Source organism: Fistularia commersonii, chromosome 19, assembly GCF_037954325.1.
Source record: "Fistularia commersonii isolate RoL2024-O1a breed Wild chromosome 19, RoL_Fcom_v1.0, whole genome shotgun sequence".
Lineage (NCBI taxonomy): Eukaryota > Metazoa > Chordata > Actinopteri > Syngnathiformes > Fistulariidae > Fistularia > Fistularia commersonii.
In genome coordinates this window covers 7,719,468-7,738,738 of record NC_141302.1, presented here as the reverse complement: position 1 = coordinate 7,738,738, position 19,271 = coordinate 7,719,468, and the positions used below count along the sequence as shown (strand labels likewise).

Here is a 19,271-nt window from a genome sequence, read left to right as displayed (position 1 = left end):
CCCTACAGCACACCTCACCACTGTCTCACAGCTGGCATACATGTCCAACACCAGTCTAACATTCTTATTTGCCACTCCAGACTTCCTCATGCAATACCAGAGCTCCTCTCTTGGCACACTGTCATATGCTTTTTGAAGGTCTACAAAAACGCATTGCAGCTCCCTCTGGCCTTCTCTGTGCTTCTTTATAGCATTCTCAAAGCAAACACTGCATCTGTAGTAATCTTTCTCCAATCTCCAAAGCTTCTAGCCTTACCACTTTTCCACCTGGTGTCTTGGACACACAGTATATCCACCTTCCTTCTCTCCATCATGTTGACCAGCTCTCTACCTTTTCCTGTCATAGTCCTGATATTCAAAGTCCCCACTCTCAGTGCCAGACTTTTGCCTTTCTTCTTCTCTCTCTGTTTCCGAACGCGCCTTCCTTCTTTCCTTTGACCCACAGTAGCCCAATTTCTACTGGTACCCTGTAGGTCATGGGTACCAATGTTGAAATTAACCTGGGCCTTGACTGATTTGGTATGAGAATAATAGGTTTGGTTTGCATGTTTGGTTTTGGCAAAAGTTTTATGCTGGATGTCCTTCCTGTTGCAACCCTCTGCATTTACTGTATCCGGGCTTGGGAATGGATCAGGGAGGCACTGGCCAGTAATGCTCTGAAACTGCATTAAATATATCCCCACTTCTAATTATTTTATTTCATTTTTGTTGTCATTTTTATTGTTGTCATCAAAGTGTTTTTACTTTCCATACTGCTTGGACATTGTCAACCTCATCACAGAAAAATAGTTGTTCAAGCAAAATCCTTTGTCAGTCCAGTTTCAGGAACATGTAACTTAGTTATTCAACTTTATGGGCGATCAGTTCTTTAAGCCATGAGACTGTATCTTTTGAACCCTTGGCAGTTTGGTATTTTTATTAATTCAGTTGACACTGGTGATCGTACTAAGATTGTGTTACATTTAGAGGGCAGTCAATTTACTTGCAGAGTACTCGTTACTTGTTGTTATTCTTTTGCCACACTTTGTCTTTCCTGTATATTAATTAATATATGTATATTAATGCAATATTTTTCTGAATCCTTTCAAAAAAACAGTGTTATATTCAATAATTACCGGTGATTTTATTTCTTGCAACTGAGTGTCAGGATCACTTGTGCCCGTTGTTTCAAATGAAAAGAGCTCTGGCCTTTCATGAACTGTTCAATCCACCCATATGGGTTTTGACTTTACTTGATTAATTAGTAGCTACCATATGGAGTCGTCAATCTATTTCCTTCTGCGGCTTTCCCATTAGAAAGAATTTGCCTACCTATACTCCTTTCATCCATTGTTGAGTCACAACACACAAAGTAATAGGGTATCCCTCATGTCACTTCTAAGACAAAATGTATAAATATCTCAGCCAATGTCCATTTGTGTCCCTCATCTCTCCCCTGCAGAACACAGACCCCGTTCACGACATGCTTCTTGATGTGATTACCTGGGTCGGCATTCTTCTGTCGCTGGTTTGCCTGCTCATCAGCCTCTTCACCTTTTGTTTCTTCCGTGGACTCCAGAGTGATCGAAATACCATCCACAAAAATCTCTGTATCAGTCTGTTTATTGCTGAGTCCCTTTTCCTGGTGGGGATCAATCGAGGAGACCAGCCGGTAAGACTATTGAAGTGTAAAGCTGTGGTGTGTAAAGATCATGTTGTCTATATGTTGAGCATGCAGATTAGATCCCTGTAGAACAGAAATCAATGTGTAGAATATGCTAATGAAATAAAACATTAATATAGCCATCACATTACAATTGTATGGTGTAATTATAGAAAAAATAAGTCAGCACCTTGATAAAATGCTGACTAAAGGAAATTACTTTAATGATGATTCGCATTGAGAAAATATTGTCATTAACAATTTGTGAGCATTTCATGTGAAGTTGTAGCCAACTATTACTGTTTACATGGTGTGGCGACAGCTCACACTTCTTAAGTTCACCGATGACTAGTATAATCTACTGAATTAGAGCTAAAGGCAGTATGTCTGTAAATTTAACAGTAAACTGTCTTACAAGTTGCTGTCCTGCAGCCAAAAAAACTCTCCCAGGCCATTGCTAATCACATAAATATTATAGTTATATCTGTATTTTCATCAGACTGCAAAATGCGAGCCAGTACATCATAAATGGTTTGTTTAGGAGTACGAAACTGAAGAAATCTCCTAAATGACAGAGCAGTTTTTACAGGTTTTGACCTTATTCAGGCAGTAATATTGTACAGATGGGGTTATTTTGGTTTTGATGTTTCTTTGCGCCTAAAACAAAATTCTCAACTCCAATAGTTTTATTCAGATTTTTATCACAATATATTCTGTTTTTTCTTCAAATACGATTTTTACACAAAAGTGCCTCTTCAAGCAACTAGATACTTATCACACAAGCCACTATCTTTAGTACATACATGCATACATACATATTCTTACATAAACTACACTAGCTGAACTGACGCATCTCTTCATCCACCATCCTCCTCATGTGTATTACACAACCACAGGAGCAATTTTTCAGTTTGTACTAACTTCTTATTCATAAGGATTAAATCGTTAAATACAGTCCTTTCTTGTAAAAGAAATTGAGCTGGGTGCCATCACATTGCTATAAGAGCTGAGGCATGGTAGTAGGTGGAGGCATACTCAATAAACTGCCTTCTTAAACTGTGCAAGCCTGGAGTTTTCACTGTACAAAGTAATTACCAATGTGGATGGCTTTACTCAACCTCATGCAAAGCCTCTCTGGTTTTGAATGAGGCCATACAAATTTGATTGGTGCCTTGCTTTCATGTTATGAATTTGCACAAGGATGTCCAAGCACAATGCAGCGCTCCCACCTTTCCTGGAAATAATAGGAATCAACTTTTTCATGGTTGTAAAAGGTGGGAAGTCAAACCTTTTGCCATAATAACATTTTGATGAAATTGTATTTTCCATAAACCATTTTCTGTTTTCTTATAGGTGGTTCCTAAAATATTTACGAACACACTTATAAACCGCTGACGATAATGAAGTCTAAATGGTAATGTTGGTCAATGAGAACATTATAGAAGCATTATGAATAATATGCTAGATAGAAATATTAATATTCTAAAGTCTCTACATCTTTAAACAACTGTTTAAAGGGAAGGTCCAGAGCTTCCACAGTGGCAAGTTGGAGATAATACTTTGGCTCTACACTTTTTCCTTCAATAACATTTTATGGGTGCGATTCGCACTAAGGCCAGCACTAAGTTCACTCTCACAGAGTGCAATTAATGTCCACTCAACCTTATAGATATTTAATTGAATCCATTTCGGTGACAAAACAATATAGTTATGTTCAACTGTGCCAATAATTATATAGCGTCATGTAAGTGCTTTATAATGTTATTGTTAGAATATGCGTCTGAGCACATGCCTCAATGGGAATGCTGGTCTCATGTGAAAAGGTCTGGTATTCTGAAATTCCACATGACTTCAGTGAAAATAGAGATGAGCTCCTCTCAGATATTTCACCGCAGTTCCCCATATCTCACTGCCATTAATTCAGCTACAAGCAAACAAACCACTTGGGCTCAGTTGCTACAGCCTTTCTCTGCCAGTCACTACAGGCACACATCCAGTCACAGCAGCCAAACCAAGCTTAGCATTGCTAATTGATGGAAAGACACAAACTGGAGTGGTCAGAAATTGCTACTTTATTATAGTCACTTGGATGACACACCAGTCATATTATGCCCTTTAACAAGGCATTTAAGCCTTGAGAAATTAGATAAATCCAAGCGTTGACAATGTTTTCCCCTCCCTTTTTAACACCAAAATCTTCACAGATTGCTTGTGCCGTCTTCGCCGCCTTGCTCCACTTCTTCTTCCTGGCAGCCTTCACATGGATGTTCTTGGAGGGTGTGCAGCTCTACATTATGCTGGTGGAAGTGTTTGAAAGCGAGCATTCTCGCCGACGCTACTTCTACCTTGTTGGCTATGGAGTTCCCGCTTTAATTGTGGCTGTTTCTGCAGCGGTGGATTACCGTAGTTATGGAACAGACAGAATGTGAGTACATCTACTATGACATGAAAACATTTCAGAAATTACAATCTGCTGCAGAAATGTTTTTTTTTTATTTTTTTACTTTGGACGTAGGAGTTTGATGGTAAATCTTACACAAACAAAGAAAAAGCAAAATTATCACAGGTTTTAGATGCCTATACTGGTCTAGTATTTAGAAACACAAAAGATGAGCATGCAAGTAAATTCAAAGTGAATGTAAACCTTTCTAAGGAGTTTACACAGCAGGGAAGTTTTCATTTCGGATAAGGAGTAAGGAGCATGTTTCAAGCTTTCATGCGGTAAAAATTTTTCCATGCCTGAGTGTATTTATGGAGAGGATCTTTAGGTATCATATCAATATGCCATAGGGATACATTTGGTCTGTCAATTATTTGACAAGTAAATTAATTTTTGCAATTAGAGCATATTGATGCCCTACTAAATAAGTTCTCTTTTTCCCCACATTTGAACCAAATGCTGAGATACACTAAGCCTAATGATTATTACTTTGTACAAGTCTCTTGACAGACACTCCTGGATCAGGGATAGATCATTAAGGACCTTTAAAGAGTACATTGAAAGAGCATCATGTAATAAAGTCAGAGAAAGCCTCAGGGATGTTGAATTTTGTGTTGAATTACACATCTAGACTTAATATAATCCAAAATAAAGTATTTTTTTGGGGTCTAATTTGAAGACAATGAACTGAAAATAAACTAAATTAAGTTTTTAAGTGCAGCAATTAGACAGGAAAGGTACTTCTTCATCGTCATTATCTTTACTTTTACTATCTTTAATTTTTATGGTGATTAAAATGATACAGGATATCGAAAACAATAATGTGATGGAAATTTGTCACACCTTAAATTTAGGTTAAATGGAAAAAGAAGCAAAAATGCACCACTACTTGAGATTCCTGGTTTTATGTTGTTTTTTTAAATCACCAATTCTCAGCTTGACAATTGTTTTTTGTTGTTTTAAGGGACTCTTACAATTTCACTGATGACACTTGCAGCTATTATTTATAATCAACTTTTAATGAAGCATAACAGTCCCTCCAGCACTGATCATTTCCCCACTGCTGAATTGACATTGTTTTGACAGTGAAAAATGCTAACTTCAAGAGATAAACCTGATGGATGATATCAAGCCACCGTAGTTAATGTCTTCAGCTTTTGACAGCTTTTGGCACAAATTGCAGCAAAATGATGGAGAAATTTAGCAGGAGAGTAGAGGTGGAGAAAAGAGGAATTACATAATATTGAAAAGGAGGATGAGAGGGATAGCCATTTTTGTTTCCTATAGAAGCAGTATAAGGTATAATTACCCAGCCCTTTGCTCAGAAATATCAAGTGGTCTATAAAGCAGTGTAATGCCAAGTGGAGGATTGCCCTGCATACCTCACTGTTAATCTCAACCCCATTTGAAAATAATGAAGTCCAGCATCAGCACTTTGCCTCTAGATTGTGCTATATAATGCACACATAAACACAGACACACACATACACACACACACACACACACACACACACACACAATCTAGTAGTACTACTACTCACGTGCAATTGGAAGACGGTGCATTTGTAGATTGGCAGAGCTATAGTTCTTGGTGATGGATGGGGTGATAGCTGCTACCGCCTTAGCCTTGGCGTCATGTGAATAATTAAAGCCTGCCATCAGTAGAACAATTATACCCAGCCATTGAAGGATGAGGTAAGACATGAGGTGTGACATGTAGTGAATAGAGGGAAGGTGGTAGGTTGCACATGGTTCTACCGCAAATTGATTTTTGGACCGTGGCAGTGTTATCTTGAATGGCCTCACTTTGAACAGCAATATCCTCGAGTTGAATTTTAAATGACTGAATCTATGTTGCCATAATTCATAAAAAAAAGGAAAGAAAACATCAAATACTATGTACGGAAGAGCCGGTACAGGCTGAAGGACATCACAAATAAAGAATGAGCCCTACTCTAAGATAAAATTAAATATTAAATACATTTGTAATAGTTCTAACGGACACACATATTGCTGTGCCATGCAATTGGGCTGAGAGACTACAAAAAAAATAAATAAAATTAAGAAAATGTTAGAAAAGTAAAAACATATTTTTGATTAATTAATTATTAATTAATTAATATTTGATTAAAATAATCTTCTATGACTTTTACTAAATTCCCACCGAGCTTAATTTGGCTATTTAGATGTAAAACAAAAGCAAGTTTTGGATCCAACAGGCAAATTTCCAGGATACCTACATTGCATATTTTCCAAAAAAATATATTTTTTTATCAAAGTATGGAAGATGGATACAACTATAGGTCATTTAATTCAGTGTCACATTTAATCTGTATAATAAAGACACTGGTATCAAGGTTATAAACATTTAACTTAAAACTTCATTGTTCATTATTTCATTTGTTGAATTGTAACTAAAAACGTGAGGTGAATTGATTTATTACATACCTCTTAGTAATGGTGCAGTCAGAATTATCATGAAACCTATTAATTATGATGACACCAGAAAGAAATTATTCAGGTAAGAGTAAGCAAAAAACACCAAACAAACTTAGCTTAAATTACATGAAAATTGTCTGTGAATTGTGAACAAAAATTTTAAACTAAATTAATGCACTGCAATTTCCTTCAGGATTAATAAAGTTGTTCTTATTCTTATTCTTATTCTTATTCTTAATGTTGTGCTCCTAACACATTTTCTATACTTGTGGAGTAACTCTAAAGATACATGATGTGTATCTGAATTAGATGTAATAATGAATATTTGGCTTTTAAAATTTGGGGGGTTTGTTTTTTCCTCTCCATTCCCACCGGTGTAATTTTTATTTATGTATTTTTTTCTGTCGCTGGAAGAACATCAAATGTAATCACAATTTGCTGAGAACTGCTCAGGGCAGATGCTCATGTTCATGAAGAACATGAAGGAGTTTTAAAGGTCTCATAATAAATCAGAAGGTTGTTACCAATCATCTTGACCCACATACTTCACATTACTGTACTCGCCATGCTCCGGTCCTTGGCTTACTATCACAGTGATCAAATGACAGTCCCTGATACTGAATTTCTTGCTTTGACTCAAAGCTGCGTAAACGACTGCAAATCAGCGGCATAAATGCCAAAATTCCAGCAAAAGCTCTGATTGGATTTTAGCTGGCAAACTGTTTTGGTTGATATTGCTTGCTCACTTAAGTAGCACACAGGGGATATCAAACTTGATGTGCTCCAGAAGCCAAACACAAGAAGAGAAGGGGTGGTAAAGGAAGCAGAGGAAAATGACAGCCTGCAGCGTCTGCCGCCCACAAACTCTTTAAATCTTTCTATGATCTGAAGAAGAAGGCAAAAATGAACAATAGAACCTTCAGCATAATTTATAACACCCATGCGCTGTGAATGTGCTTTGAATAGCCGCCAGAGTTCTGTTGTTCATCTCTTCTTGTTTGTGATTTTCACTTCCTTATATGTATTTTTCTACATCCCATCCTTCTATCCACAAACATCATTGAGGGGGGGAACATATCAAGTCACAGTAACATCAAATGTTTGTACCATCAGTTTTTGTCTTGTCGCTTCATATAGAGCATTCTCTCTTGTCTTGAAGTATAATTCAGTATTTTTGAGACAAAAAGAGACACATGTACAAACGTGACCACCGCAGATGTGTTCCTGTTCAAATGAAAAATATTTTCCCCTTGCTGCAGTTTTCCAACACGGAAATGACAGACACACAAACAGTGTATCCCTGCATGTGTTTTTTTCGTTAATATCACATCAAGAAATTTAATTAAGCAATTAAAACATACGCTATTTATGTTTCTCCATCATTTTTTTTCCAAAGTAATTTGAAAGCCTTGCAGAGTGTCCCCATGAAGTGGGACCCATACACTTCAATTTCCCTTAAAATGCTATTGAATTGGAGCTAATTCTCTGCCACTTCCATTTTCCCTCTTTGCCCTCCTGAATGACAATGCTGCCGTATGAACTGTAATTTTCCTGTGGCCAAAAATGGAGGCGTCAGTCTGCTGCAGTGGCGGAGATTAAAAGATTAATAATTCAAACACAGGTCATAAATCAAGATTCATTTTCTCTGCCATTTAAAATGGCTTTGTCACCTTCCACTAGTTGCTTCTGTGCTGCATTCAGTTGTATTTCAAAACAAGGAAGTGACATTTTGTTGGGGTTGCACCATTTTAAATGAATGGAGCACTTTTTATTTCCCAGTCTTGATATACCGGTAAATCCAAAATACCAGCTTGTGGAAAAGCCTGAAACAAAGAATTACTTTTTTTCATTTAAGATAAATACATGAAAAAAGATATGGAGACTGAAAAGTCCAATACTTTTACTATTTAGTTTTCAATACATATAATCAATGACGTGTTCCTTTCAGAAATTATATCTGTCACACACACAATAATCTGACCTTAGAATAATTTCATTTGAAACAGCTTGTGCTTGTAGGTAATTATTTCTTGCTCATTTTATGGTAATTTCTAAATGATTTAATACATTTTATGTTTCCTTAAGGGGCATTTTTTGATTCATGATATTATAATGAATGAAGACAACAACTATTACCGCTGCTACGACTATAAACAATAATAATCATGACTAGAATTATTATTATTATTAATATTATTGTTGTTGTCACTGATATATAGTGAGTGAATAATTTTCTAATACAATATATGATATAATAATTAACCCCACAATCAGTACTGATTTTATTTGAAATAAGAGGTCAGTAGAAAGGGTCATTTCATTATTGATTTAATTATCACAGTCCTGTTGAATTAGAATACAATCTTGACACTGAACAAGAACATGCACTCTCCTGTGTGAAGTGTTTAAGGCCTGTGTGTGTGTGTGTGGCCATGTCTGCCAGGTCAGGGTCAATCCAATTCCTTCAGAGTGACAGAGTTTGGATTCAATTCCAAACTAATTAAATCATCAATTAATTATCATCAGCAATGGTAGTTTTATACCTTAACCTAGCAAATTGAAAATGAGTTGACCTGAGGTCTGGTCACTTGCAGCCTTGTGACGCACCTGCTCAGTTCTAACTATGTTATACCCACGTTTTGTCTTTATCATAGTTTTTTCTTAATGATATTGGGTAAAAGAGCTTGCATCGTTGATGTTGTTGTCAATGTGTTTTTTGTCCAAATTTTCAGTGGTCCCATTCCTCAAGTCCCCTGTGGAAATAGCTGTTTTGTTCTTCTCGTTCCGATCAGCCTCCCGATTGGTAGATATTGTTCTGATCAGAAACCCTCCACTTACTTTCCTCTTGTATTGCAGTTGCTGGCTTCGCTTGGACACCTACTTCATTTGGAGTTTCATAGGACCAGCAACCTTGATAATTATGGTAAGCACCACCACCCCCATTCCCTAAACCACCCCCTTCCTGTTCATTAACCCTACTTAGCCCGCGGGTCGCTGCTTAAATGGTCCACTGAGATCCCTTTTTCTAGCTCCTTCCTTTTTTTTTTCTCAGCCCTGTTGAGCATATTATGCCACCGGCGGGCACAAAGCCGTCCGGAAAAACGAATGAGGGGTGCAGAGAATATATTGCAGTTTGTCACCCCACTGCAGTTCCCGGCTGAGAGACCGAGAGATAGAGAGGGGGAGAGTGAACTCTGCTCAGTATGCAGTGTTAGAGTAATCCACACTGCGATTATGATTGATTTTGTTCCCATTCCAACTTGTACTCTACCTTTTTTCCATCCCCTCCACACAGCCACACAGTCAGATGTGCGTGCACATACACAAGTAGGAACTATACAAGGATATGCACGCAAGCAGACGCGCACAAACACTCACACACACATACACAATATGTCTATATCAACTAGGACAGCTCTGATTATCTAATACATTTGTTCATTTATTGATGTAACGGCCTTAAATGTGGTGTCCAACTGGTGCTCATCTGAGTTATTTCAGCTCAAGCCAAGCTGTAAATATTGCCTTGTCACCAGATATGCCCACCTAATTTTCCAAAACACCAGTCAGTCAAACATCATAAATATTTGGAGTCCTCAAATAGAATTTATACGCTCAGAAAAATATGAAAAATATGTGACAGTTTTCTCCTTGACATATTACATAAAATGACTAATAATCAAAGAGAATCCAACAATTTCTAACTCAAACAACGCATGCAGTGTCACTGGCCAGTATGATTCTGTTAATACATCCAAACACCATAATCTTTGTTCCGACTCACATGTCTTTCTCACTCTACAACAATATTGATGTGGTCTAATGCAAAGCCAAAATAAAGATTAAAAAAAGAAAATGGAGAAAACTTGAACCCCTTGCTATATTTTATATCTAAAGTAGAGTTCAGACTTCATTTTGTGCTAAAATCGGAAAGCTGACCCCCGTTTTGAAAAAAAGTCAACACTTTTTTTTTTAAATTCCCCTTTATTCTCTTTTTTTTTTTTGGAGATGTAGACACTTTAAATGAATATATACATATATATATATATATATATATATGTATATATTCAGAGTGATCAGAAACCCTCCATACTATATATATATATATATATATATATATACTATATATATATATATATATATATACAACTATATATATATATATATAAAGAAGGAAAAAGAAGAATCCTACCGCAATGACAGTTATTCCCTGTGGTTGCCCTTAAGTGTGAATATGATGAGACAAGTGCGAATAAGTCGGACGGAAAGGCTCCCTCATACAAGTATTCAACTGTCTATTTTCAGTGTTCCTTGTTTAGTCGGTTATACCATCATAGAGGTTTCATAGGATTTTGCGCTCTGTTTGGCAAAGTGGGAAGCCAAGTCTGGGTGCAGCGTTCCAGCTTTGTGCTACAAAGTGCCCTGATTTAAAATGAATGGATTTGAAATATACAGGCTTCACTTCTGTGTTTCTTGCTTTCTTCCTGTCTGTCTTTGTCTGTCCATCTGTCCGTCATCCTCTCTCTCTCTCTCTCTCCCTCTCAGCTCAATGTGATCTTCCTTGGCATTGCCCTCTACAAGATGTTCCATCACACAGCCATCTTGAAACCAGACTCTGGTTGCCTGGACAACATCAAGTAAGAACACTCAAATCACACAGATTTCCATTAAAGTAATTTGAAATAGATTTTTTTTTTTTTTAATGTTTGCAAAGGAAAATAATGAGTATGATTTTTTTCTTCCAGCATTCTGACAATAGTAATGCATTTTGCACAGTTTGAGCCTCACATTTGAGACCCCGATTTCCCATTTGATTGTTGACTCTTTTGTTAAAGTGCAAACTTTTGATTGTGCTGGATGTTCTTCAGCAACTCACTTCCGTCTTTGATATTTTAATAACTGATTTTGGAACCATAATTGCCAACTCATTGGTTTACAGCAGGTGTATAAGCTTCATGATGACCTTTTTTAGGCTGAATGTTACTCAAATAGATCTGTTCTGTTGTATCTCAACATTATCTGCATTATCATTGTACGTTCAGGTGATCATTTTTGTAACCCTATTCAATACATAATGCATTTTGAATTTCCATATATTATGTGAAATTTCTGAGATATGATATAGATACCAGCAGTGTGTTTATCCGTGCTTGTGCCTCACTGGCTATCTTCACCAATCCTTTGCAAATCATCTGAGTAGTGGAGGACTTTTCCAATATTCCAATTAAACAGCTATAAAAAACATAATTCAACTGAGATCCTTACACCGTCAGCAGCTACACTTCGTATACATTTTAGTGGTCAATTGAACAAGATCTCATAATCAATTGATCTGTAAGAAAAAAAAAATGAAATTAAACAAAACACTGTTGTGACCGCATTTTACCTACGATCCATCTCATTTTGAATCCATAATTAGACCTTTTTAGGTAGCTCTTCTTATACTCTGTCATTTCTGTCATTTATTTGGGAAAGAACAAAAATGAATTTGTAGAGTCATTCCATATTAATTATATCACAGTTAATCTCAAATAAGTGGCCTTCACACACAAACCACCACCTCAACTAGTGCCACAAAGATGTCACAAATGTGTGAAATCACTTCATCAGACACTCTAACTGTACAGCTGTGGTCTCAATAATAGTCAATTGGCCTTTTGCTTCATTAGTTTCTGATCGCTGCTGATAGGGAACTCAGTCAATTACTGAAACTTGCCTGAATTATGTTGTGTGATTTATCTGAAACACACTGTGTGATCACAGGCAGTCAATAATAAGGTTACATTTCACATATTGATTGGTGCAGCTACAAACGAAAATGCATTTATCTGCCTGAAATATGATCGACTGCTCCAGTCATACTCAAAGTGTGTCAAAATGGGGGAAGGATGCATAAATAAGTTATGTCAAAAGGTCACCCTGTGGACTTGCACAGTGTTTCTTGGCATTCTCTCTGGGATAAAGTCCAGGGCAGCCTCCGTCTTTAGATGGTGTAAAGTTGTAGTTGCTCTTATCGCCCTAAGATGGATAAAGTCTCTTTAAAGTTTTTCCTGTCTTTGTTGCTTTTTTAAGCTACTCTGAACACAGAAGAAAACACAATGGCTCTCATTTGCTCCTTTTTTCCTATTTTTTTAATGGTGGCATCACATCACTGCTTGCATCTTATCATAGTAGCCCCCATCTGCCCTGTTCTTCTTGGCACAGTAATACACATAAAAAAAATAAAACAATCTTCACAGAGCATGATACAGCTGCACCATGTTTGACTGCTCTCTGCCAATGCTCTTTTCCCATCACAAATTCACTGCAGGATGTTCCAGAGCCAAGTCATGAGTTTTTAAATGCTACTTTCAAGCAAAGCCAAAGTGTGACCTGTATTGACACTGTAGTCATCTTAAAAGGAGGAGAGAAAGTAACATTTAAAGTTCCTCTGCTTCTGATTTTAAAAGTACTTACCTAAGTTTGGAGTACAACCATTTCCCAGTGGTTTGTAAACTGATAGTGGCTTTACAATGTCTATATATCTCCATGTCACCATATTTATTGAGTTTAATTATATGCTTGTCAAAAGTTGGATTCTAATAAGCTGTCCCCTTTTCTGAAGATGATCAGGATTTGCAAAATAGCAAATTTCAACCTGAATCTTTTTTTCTTTTTCTTTTAATGTTGCAAAGCTTTTTTTTCCCCAATTCATCTCAATTATGTGAGTACTGCAGTTCAGTATGAATTCTAATTGCTGGCACATTCATTATTCAACAGTCATTTATAAAACAAATTATTTCCTCAAATGATCCAGCCTCTAAAATGATCATCAATGTACAGTCAGTCAGACATGGCAAATGTGGTAATCTTTAGAAAGTAAGGTAGGATGAAGGTTAAGCTTGTACATTGAGTACAATACGTTAGTCTGTTTATTCCACAGACCCGACAACAGTCATTCTGTAAATGTCTGCATGTGTGTACGTCATATATAAAGTAACAGCAGGTGTTCAACTGAAGTGTAGGTTTTGTCCTATTTCATATTTGATTTGAGACGTGTTGCAAAAAATTTTAGACCAGACAGAAATCTGTTTTTCAGAATTGTAATGCCAGTGTTTTATTCAATTGATTCGCCCTGTGTCTCATCTTGCTCTTCAGCCCGCGTACTGACCACTGGGGAAAAAGAGTGTTTAGCAAAACATCTTGAGACAGCTCCAATCCACAAATAGACCAAAACCATAGTTTTATCTCTGAGAAAAACAGATATAACTTACTGCAAGTCACTTTATGTCTCAAATCTCTTTTTTTCTACCACATTTTGGAAAACACACATAAAAAAAAAAAAAAAAAAAAAAAAAAAACTTTAGGGCCCTCAAGAGCAAGTCATACAGTTTTTAAGATGATTGTTGTGTTTTGATTGTGTTTTCAGCCCCAATATTGTAAGATTCAGTTCTTCTGTGGGTCATTTGTAATACCCAAGAGGAAAATGTCATTCAAAAACTTCTTTTCTTTTCTTTCAAAAGTTATTTGAGGCTCATTAGGGTAATGCTTAAAATGACATTTGCATTTCACATTCACTTTTTTGTTACATGCTTCTAAAGGAATCTTTCAACACATAAATAAATATATAAAGCAATATGAACACATTTAAATAAAATACAATTAATATTAAACTGAATTCTCAGTGATGACAAATATGACCCTTCAGTTAATATGATGAAAATAAGTTCTACAAAATTGAGATTTTGAGAGAAATCAGCCTTAATAGAGACCTTCCTTGCTAAGATAAAGAATGATATGTCTTATTCTTTGTTTACATTTTACATATTTTAATTGGCCGACTGCTGAACTATTCTTAGATCTGCACTCATGCATACAATTACTCTACCGTACCTCTACCGTTCTCATTACGCTATTTAATGTGTCCTTAATTTTGGTGTATTGTCTCATTTTCAAAAGTTTACATGGATTCCCTCAGTTCTGGTCAAACAGCAGAACAAACCTTTTCCCGATCTTTTATAATAAATGAGTAAATAACACACACACGCACATATGTATCTATGTCAGAGCTTAATAACAATGTAATTGTCCTTTGAATGAGGTTTTCGAAGTATTGAGTTTTTTGCTCTGCAGACAAATACTGACTGCCAGAGTTGTCCGAATTATGATTTATAAAACAGGCCTCCCATTTAAAACTGAAGTACAAACCTTATTCTTACTGACTTCAGAACAGTGCAACATTTCATATGACCACGAGAAAACTACTTGAAACTGGTTGGCTTTTGTCGGCGCATATTCATCTGACTGAGTTTTTAAGCCGAGACCCATGACTCAACACGAAATGACGCAGAAAGACCTTCAGAAAAATGACATTCATCAAAAACAATTAATTCTACTTTTTTTCAGTTTCATGTCAATTTTCAGCACATCTGCTCAATTGATACATACATATATATAGGTTCCTTGATGCTATCCTTGCCCATCTCTGGTAATAATATCGCGAGTCAAAGAAGTCAAATTACATACGATTTTTAGCATTTGCTTTAATTTAAGTTCATCTTTCCCCAATATAGCACTATTTATGGGTTGATGTCATGTTTTCTGTACCGATTTCATCATGCTGCCTTATTTTAATATGAATGTTTCATCGCTCTTTCACTGTGCCACCCCCCCATGCTTTTCTTCTTTTGATTAGCATTCACTTCGACCTTTTATCTTGTGCTGTGTTTATCTCTAACATATTTCTGTTTTTCATCTTCAATTTATTTTTTTCCTCTTCATTTTAGCTACCGTTATTATGATGGATGTGTTATTGTAGAGTGGCACTGGTAAGATGCAACATTTCTCAGTTGAGGCTGTAGAATAGAATTGATATTGTGTTTGATGTACCCACTTTCCCAGTCCCCCCCCCCAACTCCCCATCCCATAATGGAGACAGTGGCTGCCACTGCCCTGTGATGCATGTATTCGAACATGACTTGTGCAAGACCGTGACTTTAAAGAACCAGTCTTGCTATGAGTGTATCAGATTTGGAACATGAAGGATTGAACATTTTGTGGCGGGCGTATTATCACATCGCTGGCTCCCCATTCAGATAAGAAAGTTCACATGAAATAACAATGGCAATGTCAAAGATTTAGATTACAAAACAAGATAAAGTAAAAGAATCATCAGTTAGTAATGCCTGGAGTCTTTTAGTAGCTTTCAAGGATACTTGCAGTTAAATAATTAACATCATACTAATCACTGCTCTTCCTATTTTCCTCAAAGACATCTTCCAAAATGACTATATGCAAATTTTGAACACGTTTAAACTGACTTTTTCCAATCAGACACATAAATGATCTTCGACACGACGATGAACGGAATCCTTGCTATTTTGCGTTTTTGAAGAAAATGAATGGGAATTTGATGCCACAATTTAAAGTCTCTCACTGGTTAAAATTGCAATTCTTTGGAGATTCCATCTGATGATTAGAACAGTGATTTTTTTCTTACTTTGAAGTGCTAATACTGTGTGTGTGTTTAAACACACACGCATATACACACACTCGCACACACACACACATACACACACACACACACACATATATATATATATATATATATATATATATATATATATATATATAAAATCCTGCAAATTTAACAATTCAAAAGACTCACCAGGCACAGGGGCAAGAAAATAAAAAACAAGAATAAGTTAATCAGAAATACCACAGAAATCATAATCTGGCACGTGAGTCACTGTAGCAGACCTGTTTACTTTGTGTAAAGAATCCGCTTCTGAATTTTGTGATTTTATTTTCCCACCTGGCCCTGACTACCCTGCTTTATTTGTAAGTGAGCTGTTGCATTTTCATTGATTGTTTTAGAGGTTTTGCTTCACGCCTCCCATGTTGCAGCCCTTTAAATTCACACTCATATTTTTATCAGATTACTCAACATGAATAAAAGCCGTGTGCAATATGAGCCCTAGCCTCCTCATATCCTGCTCTGGATGTTTCTCTGATGACCCCTTCTGATGCTATCATCCACTGTTCTTCAAACAAAAGTGCCACTAGTTAAAGGACAATATTTTCCCCTTTTTTTCACCCACTGCTCATGTTTCTGTGTCCATTCCAGGGCCAGTCGCCTTGATAAAGTAGCTCTCCCACTAGGTCATTAAGATAGCCCTGGGAAAATTATGTTGAATGGTAGGCCTGGTGAATTCATAAATCACTAATGTTTTCCACAGACCTGGCCTATTTATAACAGCTTAGATGCTAACGACTGCCAGCATTTATGATGGGAGGTGGATACTTCCGTGAACCAAAATAATTATGGTTAGCACCTTTAAATGCAGACAAATCCCCTTCCCAAAATGAAAGGAATATCTGGCCTTGGTGTTTGGATATTGTGGATATTATGAATGTAGCTTTTATCTCTGTAAGAAGCCACCTTGTCCTGTTTCCCTCATAAAGTCTAAATTTGTACAATGTGTTGTCTGCCACGCATTTTGGATTACACCTCTCCATATCTTTGTTCTGTGATTTGATTTGTTTCTGCTTGTTCCCTCTTTCATTTTCTTGTGATGTTATTCAGCTATCAGGATTATGAGCCAGAGATCAAGTAAGACAAAATTGGAAGGACTTTTTTTTCCCCCATTGTAGTGCCATCTCTCATTTATTCCTTCACATGAACAAACCCGGACCCAAATCCATTGCACTGCCTCTCGGAATCATTAACATGATTTATTGTCAAGCACTTAGTCATGTTGAAGGCTGCGTTAGTGTGCACACAGTGCTCCTGTCTTGGATATACATAACTGACAGATGTGACGAGTAAGATTATTTTAATATGGCACCTGTGTCTTCTTCACAGTGGCCCCTACAGAAATATTAGTGAAATCTATATCATATAGCTGTGGCGTTTCCTGGTTGGACTCTTATCTCTCTCTCTTTCCCTTGATGCTCTCTCTCTCTCTTTATGGAGATACATATAGTGTATCGGTGTATATGTATACATATGTATGTGCGTGTGCGTGCGTGTGTGTGTGTGTGTGTGTGTGTATGTGTGTGTGTACACACACACACACACACACAAAACATTAAAACACTATACAAGAATATTCATTGTTTTAGTCCACTGCCAATTTCCCCTGTAGGCCCGTTTCTCAAGGTGAGCTCTCAAGGTGTTCTATTTTTCCACTAACTCTATCTCTGTTGGCTTTGTGTTATTACTAAATTAAACCGCATAAAGGTAAGGAATCTTTACCACAACTCAGCTGTAGATATTTAGTGATATGTGTTTGAAAATGTATGTGTATGGCATCACATCCTGGGCACAGAGTCAAGCAAAACAATCAAAAGCATAGATACGGTTAATATTTTACCTGACCCAGTGACATTTTAACAATCCCACCACTGTTCAGATGTGACTGCTAGCATTTTATACAGCTTGAAAAAAAAAATTAAATAAGGTCACATTTATCACTTCAATTCACTTCTCATATTTTTATAACCAATATGCCACTAGGGAGTAAAATAAAAGTGATTAATATCCACAACAAACTGATCTTAACACAATCCAAGCTGTAGGGTAGCTGAAATAATGAGCAGCTGACAAAGGAATGTTCTCAAAACAGCCAAAATTAGGATGATTGAAGCAGTTGCTAAAAAATGCCAACAAAGTGTTCTTACACTGGTCATGGAGATTAGAAATGAACATATTGTATCCACAGGAGGCAACAGATGATGACACTGACCTGGCAGCAAATCCACTCAGATTAAAGCATTTCATTTCTTGAGCAAAACAAGTATTGTCCCCTTGTTAAGAAAGTCAGACTGTCTGTTCTTGACATGTGTAAACGGTGAAAGCACCTCTTGAGAAATTTGAAAGTAGGAAAAAAATCAATAAATGCCACAGTGAATTCTTTTTCTTGGTTGTATTTGCCACCAAAAGCTGACCTTGCTTGGATGGTTGACACTTAATTTGGTACCTCTTTAAGAACAAAATAGATAAACAAATGCATCAGTAAATGAAACTGATAAAAAAAACACACCGTTTAAGGCATTCATTAGGTTCTATCCTGAGATTTCAGATGTGATAAATTCATACCTCTGTAAGATATAAGCTTATCCAAGCTGCTCTACCACTTGACACCGTTCACAGTAGCAACGATCCCAAAGACCTACTGTTCATCATTTGTCTTCTAATTTGTGCCCTTGAGGCTAGAACACAGAGAAGGGCCTGAACCCCTGATGTGTGCAAAACTGAGCCATTTTAGAGATGATTATAGACATTATTACATTTTAGTCAGTGAATACTTTGACTATTGTGTTTTAGATTAGCAAACAGAATTACTTTCTTCTAGGGGCGGATGGTGGGTTTAATCAAGAGAGAAAGAGGCTTCTCCATACAGGCAGGCAGCTGCAGATGGCAGATATTAATCATAAAGTTTGATTCGCCTGCAGCAGCTCATAACAAGCTACCAAAATACTAAAAGGGTGCAGTTGAAAGGAAAAGCGTCCCGCGCCTAAGACAAATGCCACATCCATGCATCGTGCATCTGCACAAAGATAGAACCTTCATTCTTAATGGACTCACCCAAGGCTGTTTATCTGAGTTCAACCTCTGAGCCGGAGTAAGAATTTACAACACTTTTGCCGGTCCTTTGGCAGCTGAATAGAAAATGTGATGCTCTCTCGTAAATCTCTACCTATGAAAATGCCATGTTTGTTCCCATCCTATTTTTACAGACCTCAATTATCAAATATATAAACCTTTTT

The 19,271-nt window shown here is 36.7% G+C and overlaps 1 protein-coding gene across 13 annotated transcripts in view; it reads left to right on the top strand.

Moving 5' to 3' along the window:
- Positions 1-19,271, top strand: part of LOC147223620 (adhesion G protein-coupled receptor L3) — a 222,742-nt gene that overhangs the window by 190,951 nt on the left and 12,520 nt on the right. For all 13 annotated transcript variants that reach the window (XM_086165516.1, XM_086165510.1, XM_086165508.1 and 10 more), the window contains 4 exons: positions 1,442-1,651; positions 3,847-4,067; positions 9,378-9,444; positions 11,067-11,158. In XM_086165516.1, the coding sequence (XP_086021642.1) occupies positions 1,442-1,651; positions 3,847-4,067; positions 9,378-9,444; positions 11,067-11,158 (590 nt within the window). The remainder of the gene's footprint in view (positions 1-1,441; positions 1,652-3,846; positions 4,068-9,377; positions 9,445-11,066; positions 11,159-19,271) is intronic.